Below are 17565 nucleotides of genomic sequence, written 5' to 3' on the forward strand. Positions count from 1 at the left end.
TTCATGAACACATGGCAGGGAGCCATCCTTGGGTATTGGGATTCACTATCAGCACTCACATTCTTGGAAATTCTTAAGGGAAAAGAATTTCACTGTCACAAGAACTGGTACACCAGGAACAAAGACATGAGATCAAAAATGCTGTTACTGTAACAAAAGTCCCTTTCTTAGAACTAGGGTAAAATGAGGGTGGAACCAAGAAGAAAAGTCAGAAATTCAGGAATTTTGACTTCCCATACTGTCCCCAAATATGGGTAAATTTCATGTCTGATTTGGGTGAGAGGTTTAGTTAAAAGGTAATGACAGAGTTTCTCAGAGTATAAATGATCTAAGGACTGAAAGTCAAGAAATACACTTCTTTGACAAATATCCCTGTTCTTTCATCCATTTTACAGAATCTCAGATGAATATTAAATTATTTTTGACTTGGTTCAACAAATGTTTTGTTTTTCATTGACTTACATAAAGATTAGTTTTGTCAAAGATAATTTTTTTATTTTGCTAAATGTGTTTGGAATATCTAGCAAACTAAAATATGTATACTCTAACTCAGCAATTTCACTCTTAGTAAAACAGGGAAAAGACCAGTAGATGTGTACACAAATATCTTCACATAAGTATATATACATAAAACTTTTCTTCAAGAAAACCCAGAAATTCTCTATAAATGATGGTTTACAAAGAGATAGAACCTTGGAGGAGAGGAGATAATTTTCACTTTTATGAACTTCGATCATGTCCTACTTTCTAAAAATGTCAACAGCCAGCTATTTGAGCAGGGATTATGGAGATAGTTTTTATTTTATACAATAATCTTTCTCTCCATCCTACCCCAACCCAAATATATATATTATATAATATATATATATTTACTAAAGAAAATTTTGGATAAGAAGATTAATCTTCTCTTTGCAGAATATAAGTTTGTTTTCATAAATCAAGTCTATAGAAAAATTGTACCAAACTGTTGCTATAAGTAACACACTAAATTACTAGCCTCTTATCATTTTGGTATGTTTTATACCTAAAAAGATACAACTGTGCAGTTGTTTATTAAGCTCTCAATTGGCTTGGGGCTTGGGTTTTACACTCCTTTAAAATCAATAAATAAGAAAAACACTAGATGTATTTTAAAATGTGTAAAATGCTTTCCAGTTAATTTGGTGTTTTATATAAATTTTATCTACATTTATAGCCATGACCTTATGCATCTTATAAAAATAGAGAAGGAAATCAAGACTTAGGCAGCTGCATTCATATTTTTGGTGAATGTTCACATAGAAAGAAAATAACTGCTTTTGCCCTGAGTCTCAGGCGCCAACTTGATATCAGTAATTTAGAGCCATTATCAGACAAAAATGTCCCTAACCACGACTGGTCTGCTCAACCCAGCATGTCTTCTCAGTTCTATATTCTCAGAGGCTGAACTCTATTCCAAGGGGGTACATAATGTGGGTATTACTGTACATGACCACTCTTCCCAGGGATAATAGCACAGCTGGGCTGCCAATTGGGCTTAGAAGAATGACGTCAGGTTTATTTTGCTGCAGGCAACACTAAGAGGCCAAAACCTACTTTAGTTGGAGATATATAGAATAGTAATAGATATTTTGCTATTACATAGCTCCAGCTTATAAGAAAAATCTCAGAGTGTTTTTGCAAGCATTAATTAAGACTAGCAACATTCCTCTTAGGCTAGTTAAGTGTTATTACATGGTATGCATTTTAGAGATTGGTTGTTGTTTTTTACAGTAATATGCAAAGTTGAATGATCAGAGTGTGTTAAATGACAGAACTAACTACAGAAACAAATAGCTTGGATTTATTTTTTCTGGCTTTGATCACCAAACAATCCCTTTGGCATGGTAGAGTAACATGCCTCTACACTGAAGTGATGATATATCTTAAACTCCTTGAGAGCACTGGACTCCTTTTCCCATTTTCTTAGCTCTTGATTCCGTTTTCAAGAATGGGATTGTTTTAATTGTGCTTCTATGCACATTTCTCATTCTCTTTATGTCTCTATTGGCATATGATCAATGCCTCAAACATTAAATAGGCCTGAAAATGAAATGTAATATGGTAATCTTTCCTCGGACAGAGAAGGCAGTATGGTACATCATATTGTGGAAGCCTCTTGAAGGCCCTCCCAGGAAAAGGAATAAAAAAGAATAGTGCTCCTCCTTCACATGGCATGTAATACCAGATAGGACCTAATCCACCCTTAGGTTATTAGGATTTATAGTTCCAAAAAGAGTTTTTATAATAACATTTTCATTAATTTCACAGTCTTTGCTATGGGTCATATCAAAGATTGAAAATAAATGTGCTTGCTTTTCATATTTTGTAACTTGGCCTTGTTTTAAATTGTACTTATTTTTCTTACAGTTTATAGGACATTTCTTCTTATACATATGAATAGATTTGGATTCATTACTTTTTTCTTTAAAGAATATTTATTTATATTTTCTTTAAAGAATATTTATATTTCTTTAAAGAATATTTATTTTTTTGTGGTGCTGGAGATGGAATCTAGGACCTCATGCATGCTAGGCAAGCACTGTACCCCTGAGCTATATCCCCAGTACAATAGTTATTTTAAATATTAGTCATATATATGTATGTATATGTGTGTGTGTGCATATATATGTCATATACACACACATTTATACACACACATATCTGTGATATATGTCAATAATTTATAAACCAGTTGTATATAATTATTAACACAAATCAAATGATGTTTCCATGTTAGAACTGAATTATTAATGCCTCCCATTCTGCTGCCTAGAACAAAATAGCTATGCATATTGGAAATTTGTTTAAACTTTCAGATGGATTTAAATTTTTAGATGTATCATTAACTATAACACTCAAAAAGAATTTTATATAATTGATATTCTGTAATCAACACCATTCTATGGAGAAGTGATGAGTTTACCAAATTTTTATATTTTCATTTTATTTATTTATTTTTATGTGGTGCTGAGAATTGAACCCAGTGCCTCACTCATGCTAGGCAGGCTCTCTACCACTGAGCTCCAACCACAAGCCCAAGTTTACCAATTTTAAGACCATTTATTTTCATGTCTATTTACAATAGCAGTTAGAACAAACAGATATAAAATGTTTTGTCTAGTGGGCCAGGAATAAGGAATAATTTCAAAGATAAGAAATAAAAAAATCCTAACAATTCATTTCTTTAGTGAAAGATATTCCTAATATATTCTCACTTTGAGGCTTCTGAAAATAATGTTCAAAGAATTAAAGAAAGCACTCTACAAACAGATCAAAGCCTCGACTGTCTAATGAGGGCTTAGAAATCTTATAATGTTCATCAGGAAAAATTAATAATTTTTTCAGAGATTTCCCTTTTGGTTAATGGAAACTTTCTATTGGGACAAAAGTTAAAGCATTGAATTTTTTTCTGATCTTTTAAATTCTGTATCATAATGATTTTGAGTTTTATAAAAATCGTGATTATAACATTATCTGCCCTCTTATATAACAACCCACTAAAATATTGATTTACCTTTTGCTTTATAGTCATTCCATTTTTATATTGAATTAAAAATATTGTAAATTCTCATAATATCAAATTTTAAAATATATTAATGCATATTCTTTATTTTCATATTCTATTTTTATTATACCTGAAAAATTTATGAGTATAATTTCATATTTATATTAAAACATATGCCAGCTAACTATATCAGAGTTCATCTCTGTTCTCCAAGAAAGATCACTTGAAATTTCCTTGTTCACTCTATCCCTACAGATGGATAACTTAGGAAATTTAATTTTTATAAAATTTATAGGCTATCCCACAGTGACAAATATAATAGACTAACATGCTCAAAAGAGAATACATGAGAACTAAATATTTTCTGTTTTTGAACCAGCTCTAATGTTTCAGTTTGCCTTAGGTTCAACTCATCCATGGGCCAACAATCTAAGTAAAGAAGAGCTGTCATTTGAACTCTGGTTGAAAGGAATATTTATTAGAAGCAGAGTGCTAAGAGACAAGGTAATGTCTAAGTAACAATCTTTTAGTAGACACGCAGGTGCCATGTTAGAACTTCATAATTGTTCCTTGTAAAGAAGAAAGAAGAAACAAATGTTAAAGCTGATTAAGGAATATCTGATACTTAAGTTTATTTTAATTTAGATGTGCAGGTGGCAAAGTTTCAATTCCATTTCAGAAGATGAGGATCTATGAGTCAATTAGTTTGCTATAAATTATGACACACCCAAGACCAGGACTTATAAATGTGAAATGATGTTACTTTTGTCTTGAGAAAGTTTGTTTCTGATACATAGTAATGTTGTTTTTTGATGCCTGCCTAAAGGAATGTATTGCTTGCTTCTTTGTTTATGACATATGAGTGCTGTGCTTCCTACTTCTGAATCCTCATTAATTCTAAGACTTCTTTTGGGTTTTAAGTGTTTCACTTCCACTCCAGATTTTACACACTTAAAACACACACATATGCATACATATATTATTCTGTTGTTTCTTTGTGGAGGTACATCTGAAGGGGGAATAAAAACAGTCATGAATCTCTGAAAACTTTTCCTGTTATAACATGCAATACAAATTTTATAAGCAAAAATAATTCCTGGAATATCACATACCCAGAAAAATGACATAATTTTGTGAATAAGTTTAAACCTTAGTATCTTTTATTCTGGAATTGCATTTTAATATCTGCTTACATAAATACAAAAAGCAAATTATGTAATTTTGTTACCTACAATTTAGTGATACATGTCATGATTACTCATACAAATCCTTCCTTTTATTAGTCATATGATAACTAAATTGGCAAGGCTAAGGTGGGAGATAGGATAATATCGTTTATACTCTTTTCCATTTCATTTTTTTTAAAAAAGATTTTAATTAAGCATATCCATTCCTCTGTATTTTCTCTGAGCAAATCTATACAATTTCAGGACTGCTGTTGGTTCTTGGTATTCAATAGCAATGACAAAGGAACATTATATAGAAACAAAATTATATAGAAACAAAAATACAAATTTCTTCAAAATTGGTTGTGAGAATGAGGCAGATTTGGGGGATGGCTAGGATCAGATGGGTTTTATGTTGTGATTTATTATAAAATTAAAACATGTTTCCAATTTGCATATTGTAGGAGGGATTTTTCAATCCTATTTTGTAAGAAACAGAAACTTAAAACTAGTTGAATGAACAATCATGACCCTAAAAGTAAAGATTAATGTGGTTTGTGAGATTACTGAAATTAACAAAATGAAAACATGATATTGGGCTTCTAAATGTAGATCTGTATAAGAACAATCCAAGGTGTTTTATTGTTGATGCTTTATAATACAGGAAAGGTAACAAAAATTTATCCTCAAAAATAATATGTAAACTTTTATCACAGTAAGTAAAAGACTTTTTAAAATTTAAAAACTTTTTTTTATTTTTAATTTACCACAGTAATTGTACATATTTATGAGATATGATGTGACGTCTCAATACATGTACACAATTTCTGATGATCAGATCAGGATAATTGACCTGTCACCTCAGACATCTATCTTTGTATTGGGTCATTCAAAATCCTCTCTACTAGCTATTTTGAAATATCCAACTAATTGTAACAGACTTTTTCACCTACTTTTGAACATTGTTTTGATAACTCCCAGGAAGACAGTCTCTGACAAATGGCATTTACAGAAAGCTGTTGCAGTTGCTGCTGTTGCCCTGTTGATCTGGGTATTCTAACTTTCTAAACTTTTTGGATCTGTCCTCCTATTGCTTCTCATCCAACCCTTGATTTTTAGCCACAACTGAAGTGGAGCAAATAAGAGCGCAGAACTGCTTCTGTTACCATGCTGAAGTATTACTTTCAGGCACTTCTACTTTTTGTAGGGTAGGAGGATGATATTGGGGATTTAACTTAGGAACTCTTAACCATTGAACCACAACCCTAGCCCTTTCTAAATTTTGAGACAGGGTCTCACTAATTTGCTTAGGGCCTTACAAGTTGCTGATGCTAACTTTGAACTTGAGTTCCTTCTGCCTCAGCCTCCTGAAACTTGCAGGTACTTCTTGATGTGTCCTTATTATATGCCCCCAGCTGCCTCACCCAAAGATGGGTTAATTTCATTACCTTTTCTTCCCTTATAGAGACTGAGAGACATCACACCAGTAATTTCAGTATTTATTTACAAATTCTTAAGGCAATTTGGGTGTTACTGTTTTTTCCTAGGATTTCCTCTCTAAATTCTTACCTTACCAGAGTTTCTTGAGCTGGGGCTAAGGATCCAACAGTTTTTCTTTTTCTGAGGACCGTTAGTATGACTAGAGGAAGCATATGTTTCCTTACAATTGAAGGACTTTTCTCAGAGCATTTTTCCTCAGTTTTGTTTAGTCTAGGAATACTTCCTGAAAATATGGCCCAAAACTGGTGGGAGACAGAAAATGAAAAATCCAGTGATTTCTCTTCTTCTCTCAACATCTGTATATATTTCAAACTCTTCCTAGTAATTAAAATGTAGTTATCATTCCTTTATTTTCTCTCTCAGCACTACTGTTTATCTTTTTCTGCTGATTTCATTTCCAAAAAGAAACCAAATTTCTAAAAATTCAAATTACATAAGATTAAATTAAACCTATAATGTATCCATTGTTTATTTCCTAGAAATAGAAATAAATAAAGGTGACAGGAACTTGTTTTTCACTCTTCAGGAGTTCTATCTTTGGATGCAAACATCTAAAAGGGATAAAATTGAAGGTTAAATAAGTGGTCAAAAAGGAATGGAAGAATTGAAATGATCTTGTTCTCCAAATCTTGGTACATGGATACTAGAACAATCCATGCCATTATTTTCACTTTAAAAAAGGCATGTGTGATTCAAGAAAAAAGAAAAGCTGCTTTGCTTTTTGTGTGGTCTGTGAAACTTAATTATGGACTATCAGTTGGAAAGATATGGTAAAGCGAAAAACATATAGTTGGTTCAAAGAATGAGTTGTTAATAGATTTCATTTTTTATAAGGAAAATTGAGATAGTTTTGAGATTGTGACCAATCTTTGAGTTTTAAATCACAGCTTTTAATGTCAAAGGCAAAAGTAATCATATTTCCTTTCCAAAATATGTATGTCCATTCATGTTACTACATCTGATCATGTCTGTTGTGATACAAAAAGATTTATTCTCATTATGGATTAAGAGTTATGTTCAGCCAAAAAGCCATATTTGCATTTTATCAGATGTATAGGAGCAAACCTGTAATTAATTCATACCTTTATTGTTTTGTTCTCTTCCATCTATGTAATCACCTTACAACATATAAGTCTCCAGGATTACTCATATTCACTAGAAAATTTATCATTTTATTTACTTTGTCATTTTTATCCTTTGTCTTTTTAGACTTATTCTTTCTTTATTTTTCATCTCCCAATCCTTTCTCCTTCATTGCCTAGAACCATATCCCCTCAAAAACAAATCTGACCTCCTTAAAGAACAAATCCCCTCAAAAATAAATCTGACCTCCTTAACCTCCTCTACCTTTTCCCGTTAACTAAGAGATAACTATCTCTTGTCACTATTTGGAGTGATCTGATCATGTTTCATCCATCTAAGAATCATGAATCTCAATGGTGGGTAGCAGACATTCATTCATTTATCTCTTATCTAATATATCCATAGAGTGACTTCTTTATGGTGCAAATATTTCTCTTTCTTTGAAGGTCATAACTTTTGGCTATACCATCTACTATCCTGACCTAAGCAATTGATAGAGGTTAGAAGACTAAAGAATCATGATGTGGCCATAGTTTAAGGTTGCTTTTAATTTGACTTGCCCCTAAGTTGGGAAGCAAGAATACACCAGAAAGTTACTAAATTGGGGATAAAACAGAGTGCATGTAGGTTACAAATGCTTTACTTTTTTGATGGGTGCCTGAAGTTCAGTGTTCACTGTAACAAGTAGTGACTAATAGTCCATCAGTTCTAGAGTTGCTAAGAACTTAAATCTCTTTGCTTTTTATGTGTCTCTGGAAGAATGGCCACATAAGAACTCCAGTTTTCACCAAACTATTTTTTAAGGAAATTGATTTTATGCTACAATAATGTACATTCTTATATTATTTTTCACTCATTATGGTATCATCTTACAGAAGATGTTACAGTGGCCTACCCCAGTCCCTTTTTGTTGCTGTGATTTATCAGACTCATTATCACTTCTATATGTTTTTTAGTATTTACAGAATTGTTTAATGAACTTTTCTATTTAAGTTCAGTTATCTATGTCTATATGGACCACCTCATCCACTATCTAGTCTGAGTTCTGACTCAACTTGAATAATCTTTTCCCTACTCTTCCTAGGCAACTTTCTCTCATGGTGCAGCTGGAGTATAATAGTGGAGAGTCAGTATATGTTTTGGAATTTCATAGGATAGAGCTTATATCCCATCTTTGCTACTTATTAGTTGTGTGGCACTAAGAAAGTCACATGACCACTTATCCTCGGTTTAAAAGTTCACATTAAATTAGACAGCATGTGTATGCCAAACATGGTGCCTACAGATGCTTAAAAATGCAAGTTTCGACTCCCCTTCATATAGCTATATATTTGATCTTTTCCTTGTATAGAATTTTTAGTCCCTGAAATCTTAAACTCCCAATATGTGCCTTCTTATCTTTGAGTTGACTAGATATAATTTACAAATTAAACAATCTGCTGATTCTTTCATTTACTCCCTCAAGTATATTAACTCACCTCTCTTTTTTTCTCTGTATGTCATAATTTTCATGAATAAATGCTCCCTAGGCAGGCAACACCTTCCATTCCTTTGTCTCTGTAATTCTGCATCACTAACTCTGTAATTCTCCAACTTTGAATCAATCCAACCATTTAACTTCTGTGTTCCTCTCCCTGTGTTGATACCTCTACATATTTGTGTTCTATAGTCTTAGCTAGAACATATTGCTTGATATGTATTTTATGTTCTTGATAAGGTTCTTTTTCTCTTCTTTTCAACCTTTACTAACTACCTCAATACTTAAACCACATCCCTCTTCTCTACTTTGACTTGATTATCTTGCCTCAAATATTTGAGGGAATAATTAACTATATAAAAACCCTCAAATTCTTGTATTTATATGTATCTATTATATATAATATCCATGAGTAATTCTTTCCCTTTTATCTTTCTGGAAACAAGATCTGTTCATTGATGCAGCGTTACCTATTTTTCCAGTGATTAATGCTTTTTATTCTTTTTCTTGCTATTTACATATATAAAGCCAAATGATTTTGGATTTCTACTCCTTGATTCCATAGATGCCTTTATAGGCCCCAAACCCAATAGGGGATCTTCATGTTGTCACTTGAATTTTAATTTTCTTATTTTATAATATAATTTAGTGAATTTTGATATGTTTACCACCCAAAATAGAAAACAGGAGTCATATTAGATTTCTGTTTGTTTCTTAAATCCTATATTATTTTTAAAAATGCTATATTCTTTTGATCTCTAAGGTCTACTGTTTTAATTTCACTGTATTCTGTGTAGATTACTGTGAATAGCATCCTTTTCTAATTTCAGTTTCTTCCAATTAGTTTCTAGAACATTCTCTCTGAAATGTGACTAATGATAGTCCCTATCTAAAATGCTTTGTGTCTTCCTGTTAGCTTTAATATGAAGTTAAACTCTTCCTCATGGTATAAGGTACTCTGTGATCTAGCCTTGCCTTTTTTTTTACATTTGAATCAAATGGGGTATAATTTCTCATTTTTCTGAGTGTACAGGTTGCAGAATCACATTGGTCATACAGTCATGTATATACATACAGCAATACTAGTGTCTATTTTATTCTGCTGTCCTTCTTATCTCCCCTTTTCCTTTCCTTCCCTCCCATCACTTCTCTCTACCCAATCTAATGTGACACACTTCTTTTTTTTTTCGTCACAACATCCTACATGTATTCTGTATAACAATGAGGGTCTCCTTCCATCTTTCGTGCAATTCCCCTTCTCCCTCCTTTTCCCTCCCACCTCTCTTCCTTATTTAGTGGTAATCTTCTCATGCTCTCCCTCCCTATCCCATTTTGAATCATCCCCCTTATACCCTTATATCAGAGAAGACATTCGGCATTTGTTTTTTTAGGGATTGGCTAACTTCATGTAGCATAATCTGCTCTAATGCCATCCATTTCCTTGCAAATGCCATGATCACACTTATTTCATTCCTCCTCACTTAACCTGCAGCCACAGGTTGGTAGTTACCGTAAATGCAGTGCTCTTGCATGTCTCCATGCAATACTCATTTTCCTCTGCTGAGGATACCTGGGACTATTTTTAAATAATTTTGAATACCTCTCATATGTGAAACTCTGTAATAAGTCCTCTTCTAGGTTCCAGGAACATAAAAATGACTAACACTTATTCCAGACCACTGAGAGAAATTGAGGCATAAAACTGAAAAATGGGTGATTATAGGTAATGTCACTTCAGGAGGAACTGTACCTCCCTTGTTCCTTAATGTCTGCTATAACCTCAATATGACTACACATAGTACCTGGTCAAAATCTTGACATTTTCAATACTAATAGTAACAACATGATATCTATTACTTATATAGTTTTTTCCCCCAGGCATTAAGTGGTTCAACATATATTACCTTAATTAATAACTAAAACAACTGAGAAGAGTACATACAATTTTTAATGTCTTTGGTGAGGGAATTGATACATACAGTATATGTTTCTTGGTTAACTTTTATCATATAAACTCATGCTCAGGGTACTGTGAAGTCATAAGATAAAAGGACCTAACCCAATTGGTGTGATATATGAATGAGTGTCCTCCAAAGGTCCATATTTTAAAGACTTAGTCCCTAGAATGGCACTATTAAAAGGTGGTGAAACTTTTGTGAGGTGGGGCTTGGTGGAAGTCCTTAGGTCATTGTGAGTATGACCCTGAAGGGCATAGTGGGACCTTGGTCTTTTCTTTCTCTTTTTGCTGCCTGGCTCATAGGTGAGTGGTTTGCTGTGACACATGCTCCTTCCATGATGTGCCCACCCTACTAGAGGCCCAAAGTGATAGGTGAACTGGACCCTCCAAAACTATGAACAAAAACAAACCTTTTCTCTTTATAAGTGAATTGCCTCAGTAGATTTGCTATAGTGGTGGTAAACTGACTAACATATCAACAATCTTGGCTTAGAAAAGACTTCCTAGAATATTCCATACAAAGGAAAGAGCATAACAGTAAGACACATGAAGTAGCTCAGTGTATTCTGAGCTCTTTGTTAGAGAGAGAAGGCTGGGAAGGAAAGAAGACTGAGAAATCATGCCCAGAAATATTGCAAGTATAAGGGAAAGGTAAAAAGTTTAGTTTCTTTAATTTTTCAAAATAATTGTTCCAGATCCTACATGACCTATTATTATCTTTGCCTACCCTTGATTCAGTGTTTCACCATCTTCAATTACTTACCTTTCTGAGACCTGCTCCAAGCCTCTGGAGTTCATTTACTTTCATTTCCCTGTTGCTTTCATTTGTATGTAGTGTTGCTATTGGAGATTGTCTACCAGCTTCTCATTATTTGTTCTGGGGTAGGTCCCTGGCCAGGTCCCACGGATGCTCCAAACTCAAATACAGGATTATACCCCCTTTTAGTTTCCATTTCTATATTTGCCATAGTCATTCTAAAATCAGTTCAGAAAAACTTCCAACAAAAACCACACAATGTACTGAAACAGATCTCTAACAAATTCTAAGGTCTTTATATTGAGTGATTTCTTCAGATGGATCTTCTTAGATCCATTTCAGAAGGTTTATTTATTTTTAAGTATTAAGAAATATGATCCAGGGAGAGGAAGATGGTGGCGAGGGGAGTGCATTGCCCCCGTGTGCTGCTTCACTGTGTGGGAGTATGACAAGTCAGGACGGCTAAAGGCTATCTTGTTAGGAATTTCCAGCAATAGTGGGGTGCTCCGGAACCTGGAGGAAGGATTTCCATCGCACGAGGATCGGCTATGGGGACTCAAACGCGAGAGGTTTGTCGCACGGAGGGTAACACTGCTTATTCAGCAAATCGCCCTGCGGCTAGAGTCTGCAGCGCGCGCGCTGGGAAACGAGGAGATAGCGACGCAGGGATACAGCGCTGCAGTTTCTGCCAGCTGTGCAAGCACCGTACTCAGGGCTGAATTCTGGGTTCGAGACGGGGGAAGGAAGCGGTCCATCTCGGTTCTCCACACCAGTCAGACCACAGAGGAGGCCAGCGGCCACCATGTTGGAAAGCTGACGTCACCATCCCTGTTTTCGACTGACCACAGCTCATTCAGCCATAGAACAGGTAATTTCAGGCTGCCATTTGCCTGTGGCTTGCAGACAGATTGCTCGGGCTCGGTGCCTGGGTGCTTCTTAGTGCCTGCTCTTATCGGAGCGAGCACCAAGCACGGGGCGGCCGAGTTCCGGCTCCCGGAACCGCCCTGGCCCAGGGCTGGGGAGCCTGCGGAGGCTGCTTCTTGGAGTCTGCTCTTATCAGAGCATACACCGAGCACAGAGCGGCCGAGTTCCGGCTCCCGGAACTGCCCTGGCCCAGGGCTAGGAGCCCAGGGAAACTGCTTCTCGGTCCGGGTCCTGCTGAGGGCCGGTCAGGACTCACCCATTGCTTTGGTTGCCCGGCAAGGGGAACGAAATGCTGCCATTTGCATAGGATACCAACATGGCAGAGATCTGATGTCATCAGAAAGCAGTGGAGGAGAGAACTTCATCAATACCAGCGGCGACAGAAACAGTTGGTCTCCTGGTGGGGGGGTGAGGCACAGAAACCTGAGTCTCTCTCGATTTGTCGTCGAGCCAGAGGGGAGGAGCTGGGCCACTGCCAGCACCCTGAGCAGGCCCAGCGGCTCGCCGGCGTGGTGACCGCATGACCCCAATTGGAGAGGGGGCAGAGCGGAGCCACCACCCGCGCCTGCAAGGTGGGCAGACCCGCGACCCAGTGGTACATGGGCAGGGTAGGAAGGGCAGGGCAGAGCCGCCACCCGCACTTGCAAGGTAAGCAGACCTGTGACAGACTGGCGGGTCAGGCCCAGGGGCCTGCCAGCGTGGTACACACGTCACCCCAACTGGAGTAGGGGCAGAGCAGATCCTTCGCCCATGCCCGGATCAGGCCCTGCCGGTGTGGTGGTCACGTGACCCCAATTGGAGTGGGGGCAGAGCGAAACCGCCACCCGTGCCCGCAGGGTGAGCAGACCTGTGACCAACCTGCAGATCAGGCACAGCGGTCCGCAGGCGTGGTAGGAGGGGCAGGGCAGAGCCGCCACCCGTGCCTGCAAGGTAGGCAGACCTGCGACAAACCGGCGGATCAGGCCCAGGAGCCTGCCGGCGTGGTAGTCACGACACCCCAATTGGAGTAGGGGCAGAGCAGAGCCACCACCCGTGCCCGAAAGGTGGGCAGATCTGCGACCGACCAGCGGGACAGGCCCAGTGGCCTGCCGGTACGACAGACACGTCACCCCATTTGGAGTAGGGGCAGAGTAGAGCCGCCGCCCGCGCCTGCAGGGTAGGCAAACCTGAAACCGACCGGCGGATCAGGCCCGGTGGCCTGCCGGCGTGGTACACTCGTCACCCCAATTGGAGTAGGGGCAGAACAGAGCCGCCGCCCGCGCCTGCAGGAAAGAAACACAAGCAGTATGAAAAGACAAGGAAAGAAAGGACCACAAACAATGCAGGTCAACGCAACTTTAGAAGAGGTAACAGCTGCAGCAGATGAAATGTCAGATAAAGAATTCAGGATATACATGCTTCAGATGATCTGGAGTATCAAGGAAGACATTAGATAGCAAAATCAGACAATGAAAGATCACTTCGACAATGAATTACGCAAACAAATCCAGGAAGCAAAGGATCAACTTTACAGGGAGATAGAGGTTATAAAATCAAACAAACAGAAATCCTAGAAATGCAGGAAGCAATAAACCAACTTAAAAACTCAATGGAGACTACTACCAGCAGAGTAGAACACTTAGAAGATAGAACATTAGACAATGAAGACAAAGTATTTCAACTGGAAAAGAACATAGACAGCTCAGCAAGACTGTTAAGAAACCATGAGCAGAACATTCAAGAAATATGGGATAACATTAAGAGACCAAACTTAAGAGTCATTGGGATACAGGAAGGTACAGAACTCCAAACCAAAGGAATGAGCAGTCTATTCAATGAAATAATACGAGAAAACTTCCCAGACTTGAAGAATGAGACAGAATCCCAAATCCTAGAAGCCTACAGGACGCCGAATGTGCAAAATCATAAGAGATCCACACCTAGACACATTATAATGAAGATGCCCAACATACAGAATAAGGAGAGAATTTTAAAAGCTACAAGAGAAAGGAAGCAGATTACATTTAGGGGTAAGCCAATCAGGATAACAGCTGATCTTTCAACACAGACTCTGAAAGCTAGAAGATCCTGGAATAACATATTTCAAACACTGAAAGAAAATGGGTTCCAAGCAAGAATTGTGTATCCAGGGAAATTAAGCTTCAGGATGTAAGATGAAATTAAAATCTTTCACGATAAACAAAAGTTTAAAGAATTTGCAGCTAGAAAACCATCTCTTCAAAACATCCTCGCCAAAACAATACAGGAAGAGGAAATGGAAAATAACAATGAGAACCAACAGTGGGAGGTAGGACAGTAAAGGGGGGGAAAATAATCAAAGAGGAAAACAAACCATGTTTAGTAACAGAAATAAACAAAAATGGCTGGAATAACAACCCATATCTCAATAATAACCCTAAATGTTAATGGCTTAAACTCACCAATTAAGAGACACAGGCTAGTAGAATGGATCACAAAACAAGACCCAACAATATGCTGCCTACAGGAGACACATTTGATAGGAAAGACATACATAGGCTGAAGGTGAAAGGTTGGGAAAAATCATATCACTCATATGGACTTCGGAAACAAGCAGGAGTGTCCATACTCATATCAAATAAAATAGATTTCAAGCCAAAGTTAATCAAAAGGGATAAAGAGGGACACTACATACTGCTTAAGGGAACCATACACCAACAAGACATAACAATCATAAATATTTATGCCCCAAACAATGGTGCAGCTATGTTCGTCAAACAAACTCTTCTCAAGTTCAAGAGTCTAATAGACCACCATACCATAATCATGGGAGACTTCAACACACCTCTCTCGCCACTGGACAGATCTTCCAAACAAAAGTTGAATAAGGAAACTATAGAACTCAATAACACAATTAATAACCTAGACCTAATTGACATATATAGAGTATACCACCCAACATCAAGCAGTTACACTTTTTTCTCAGCAGCACATGGATCCTTCTCAAAAATAGGTCATATATTATGTCACAGGGCAACTCTTAGACAATATAAAGGAGTAGAGATAATACCATGCATCTTATCTGATCATAATGGAATGAAACTGAAAATAAACGATAAAAGAAGGAAGGAAAAAGCATACATCACTTGGAGAATGAACAATAGGTTACTGAATGATCAATAGGTTATAGAAGACATCAAGGAGGAAATTAAAAAATTCTTAGAGATAAATGAAAACACAGACACAACGTATCGGAATCTATGGGACACATTGAAAGCAGTTCTAAGAGGAAAATTCATTGCGTGGAGTTCATTCCTTAAAAAAAGAAAAAACCAACAAATAAATGATCTCACACTTCATCTCAAAATCCTTGAAAAAGAAGAGCAAAACAACAGCAAAAGAAGTAGAAGGCAAGAAATAATTAAACTCAGAGCTGAAATTAATGAAATCGAAACAAAATAAACAATCGAAAAAATTGACAAAACTAAAAGTTGGTTCTTTGAAAAAATAAACAAAATCAACAGACCCTTAGCGATGCTAGCGAAGAGAAGAAGAGAGAGAACTCAAATTACTAGCATACGGGATGAAAAAGGCAATATCACAACAGACACTTCAGAAATACAGAAGATAATCAAAAATTATTTTGAATCCTTATACTCCAATAAATCAGAAGATAGTGAAGGCATAGATAAATTTCTTAAGTCATATGATCTGCCCAGATTGAGTCAGGAGGATATAGACAACCTAAACAGACCAATATCTATTGAGGAAATAGAAGAAACCATCAAAAGACTACCAACTAAGAAAAGCCCAGGACCGGATGGGTATACAGCAGAGTTTTACAAAACCTTTAAAGAAGAACTAATACCAATACTTTTCAAGCTACTTCAGGAAATAGAAAAAGAGGGAGAACTTCCAAATTCATTCTATGAGGCCAACATCACCCTGATACCTAAACCAGACAAAGACACTTCAAAGAAAGAAAACTACAGACCAATATCTCTAATGAACCTAGATGCAAAAATCCTCAATAAAATTCTGGCGAATCGGATACAAAAACATATCAAAAAAATTGTGCACCATGATCAAGTAGGATTCATCCCTGGGATGCAAGGCTGGTTCAATATACGGAAATCAATAAATGTTATTCACCACATCAATAGACTTAAAAATAAGAACCATATGATCATCTCGATAGATGTGGAAAAAGCGTTCGACAAAGTACAGCATCCCTTTATGTTCAAAACTCTAGAAAAACTAGGGATAACAGGAACATACCTCAATATTGTAAAAGCAATCTATGCTAAGCCTCAGGCTAGCATCATTCTGAATGGAGAAAAATTGAAGGCATTCCCTCTAAAATCTGGAACAAGACAGGGATGCCCTCTCTCACCACTTCTGTTCAACATAGTTCTCGAAACACTGGCCAAAGCAATTAGACAGACGAAAGAAATTAAAGGCATAAAAATAGGAAAAGAAGAACTTAAATTATCACTATTTGCTGATGACATGATTCTATACCTAGCAGACCCAAAAGGGTCTACAAAGAAACTATTAGAGCTAATAAATGAATTCAGCAAAGTGGCAGGATATAAAATCAACACGCATAAATCAAAGGCATTCCTGTATATCAGCGACAAATCCTCTGAAATGGAAATGAGGACAACCACTCCATTCACAATATCTTCAAAAAAAATAAAATACTTGGGAATCAACCTAACAAAAGAGGTGAAAGACTTATACAGTGAAAACTACAGAACCCTAAAGAGAGAAATAGAAGATCTTAGAAGATGGAAAAATATACCCTGTTCATGGATAGGCAGAACTAACATCATCAAAATGGCGATATTACCAAAAGTTCTCTATAGGTTTAATGCAATGCCAATCAAAATCCCAACGGCATTTCTTGTAGAAATAGAGAAAGCAATCATGAAATTCATATGGAAAAATAAACGACCCAGAATAGCAAAAACAATGCTAAGCAGGAAGTGTGAATCAGGCGGTATAGCGATACCAGACTTCAAACTATACTACAGAGCAATAGTAACAAAAACAGCATGGTACTGGTACCAAAACAGGTGGGTAGACCAATGGTACAGAATAGAGGACACAGAAACCAATCCACAAAACTACAACTATCTTATATTTGATAAAGGGGCTAAAAGCATGCAATGGAGGAAGGATAGAATCTTCAACAAATGGTGCTGGGAAAACTGG

The 17565-nt window shown here is 36.7% G+C and overlaps 1 protein-coding gene across 5 annotated transcripts in view; it reads left to right on the top strand.

The window, feature by feature from the left end:
* The window catches only part of Ctnna3 (catenin alpha 3), a 1743363-nt gene that overhangs the window by 525187 nt on the left and 1200611 nt on the right, over window positions 1-17565 (top strand). Inside the window, exon 8 of one of the 5 annotated variants that reach the window (XM_058577913.1) lies at window positions 3920-15880. The exons of the other annotated variants lie outside the window; for them this stretch is intronic. Within the exon in view, the coding sequence (XP_058433896.1) occupies window positions 3920-4045 (126 nt within the window). The 3' untranslated portion in view covers window positions 4046-15880. Of the gene's footprint in view, window positions 1-3919; window positions 15881-17565 lie in introns of those variants that run through there. 5 annotated transcript variants of the gene reach the window in all.

This window comes from Marmota monax, unplaced genomic scaffold (assembly GCF_021218885.2).
Source record: "Marmota monax isolate L192 unplaced genomic scaffold, Marmota_monax_Labrador192_F-V1.1 WCK01_AAM20220418_F8-fsc00019, whole genome shotgun sequence".
In the NCBI taxonomy this organism is placed as follows: Eukaryota; Metazoa; Chordata; class Mammalia; order Rodentia; family Sciuridae; genus Marmota; species Marmota monax.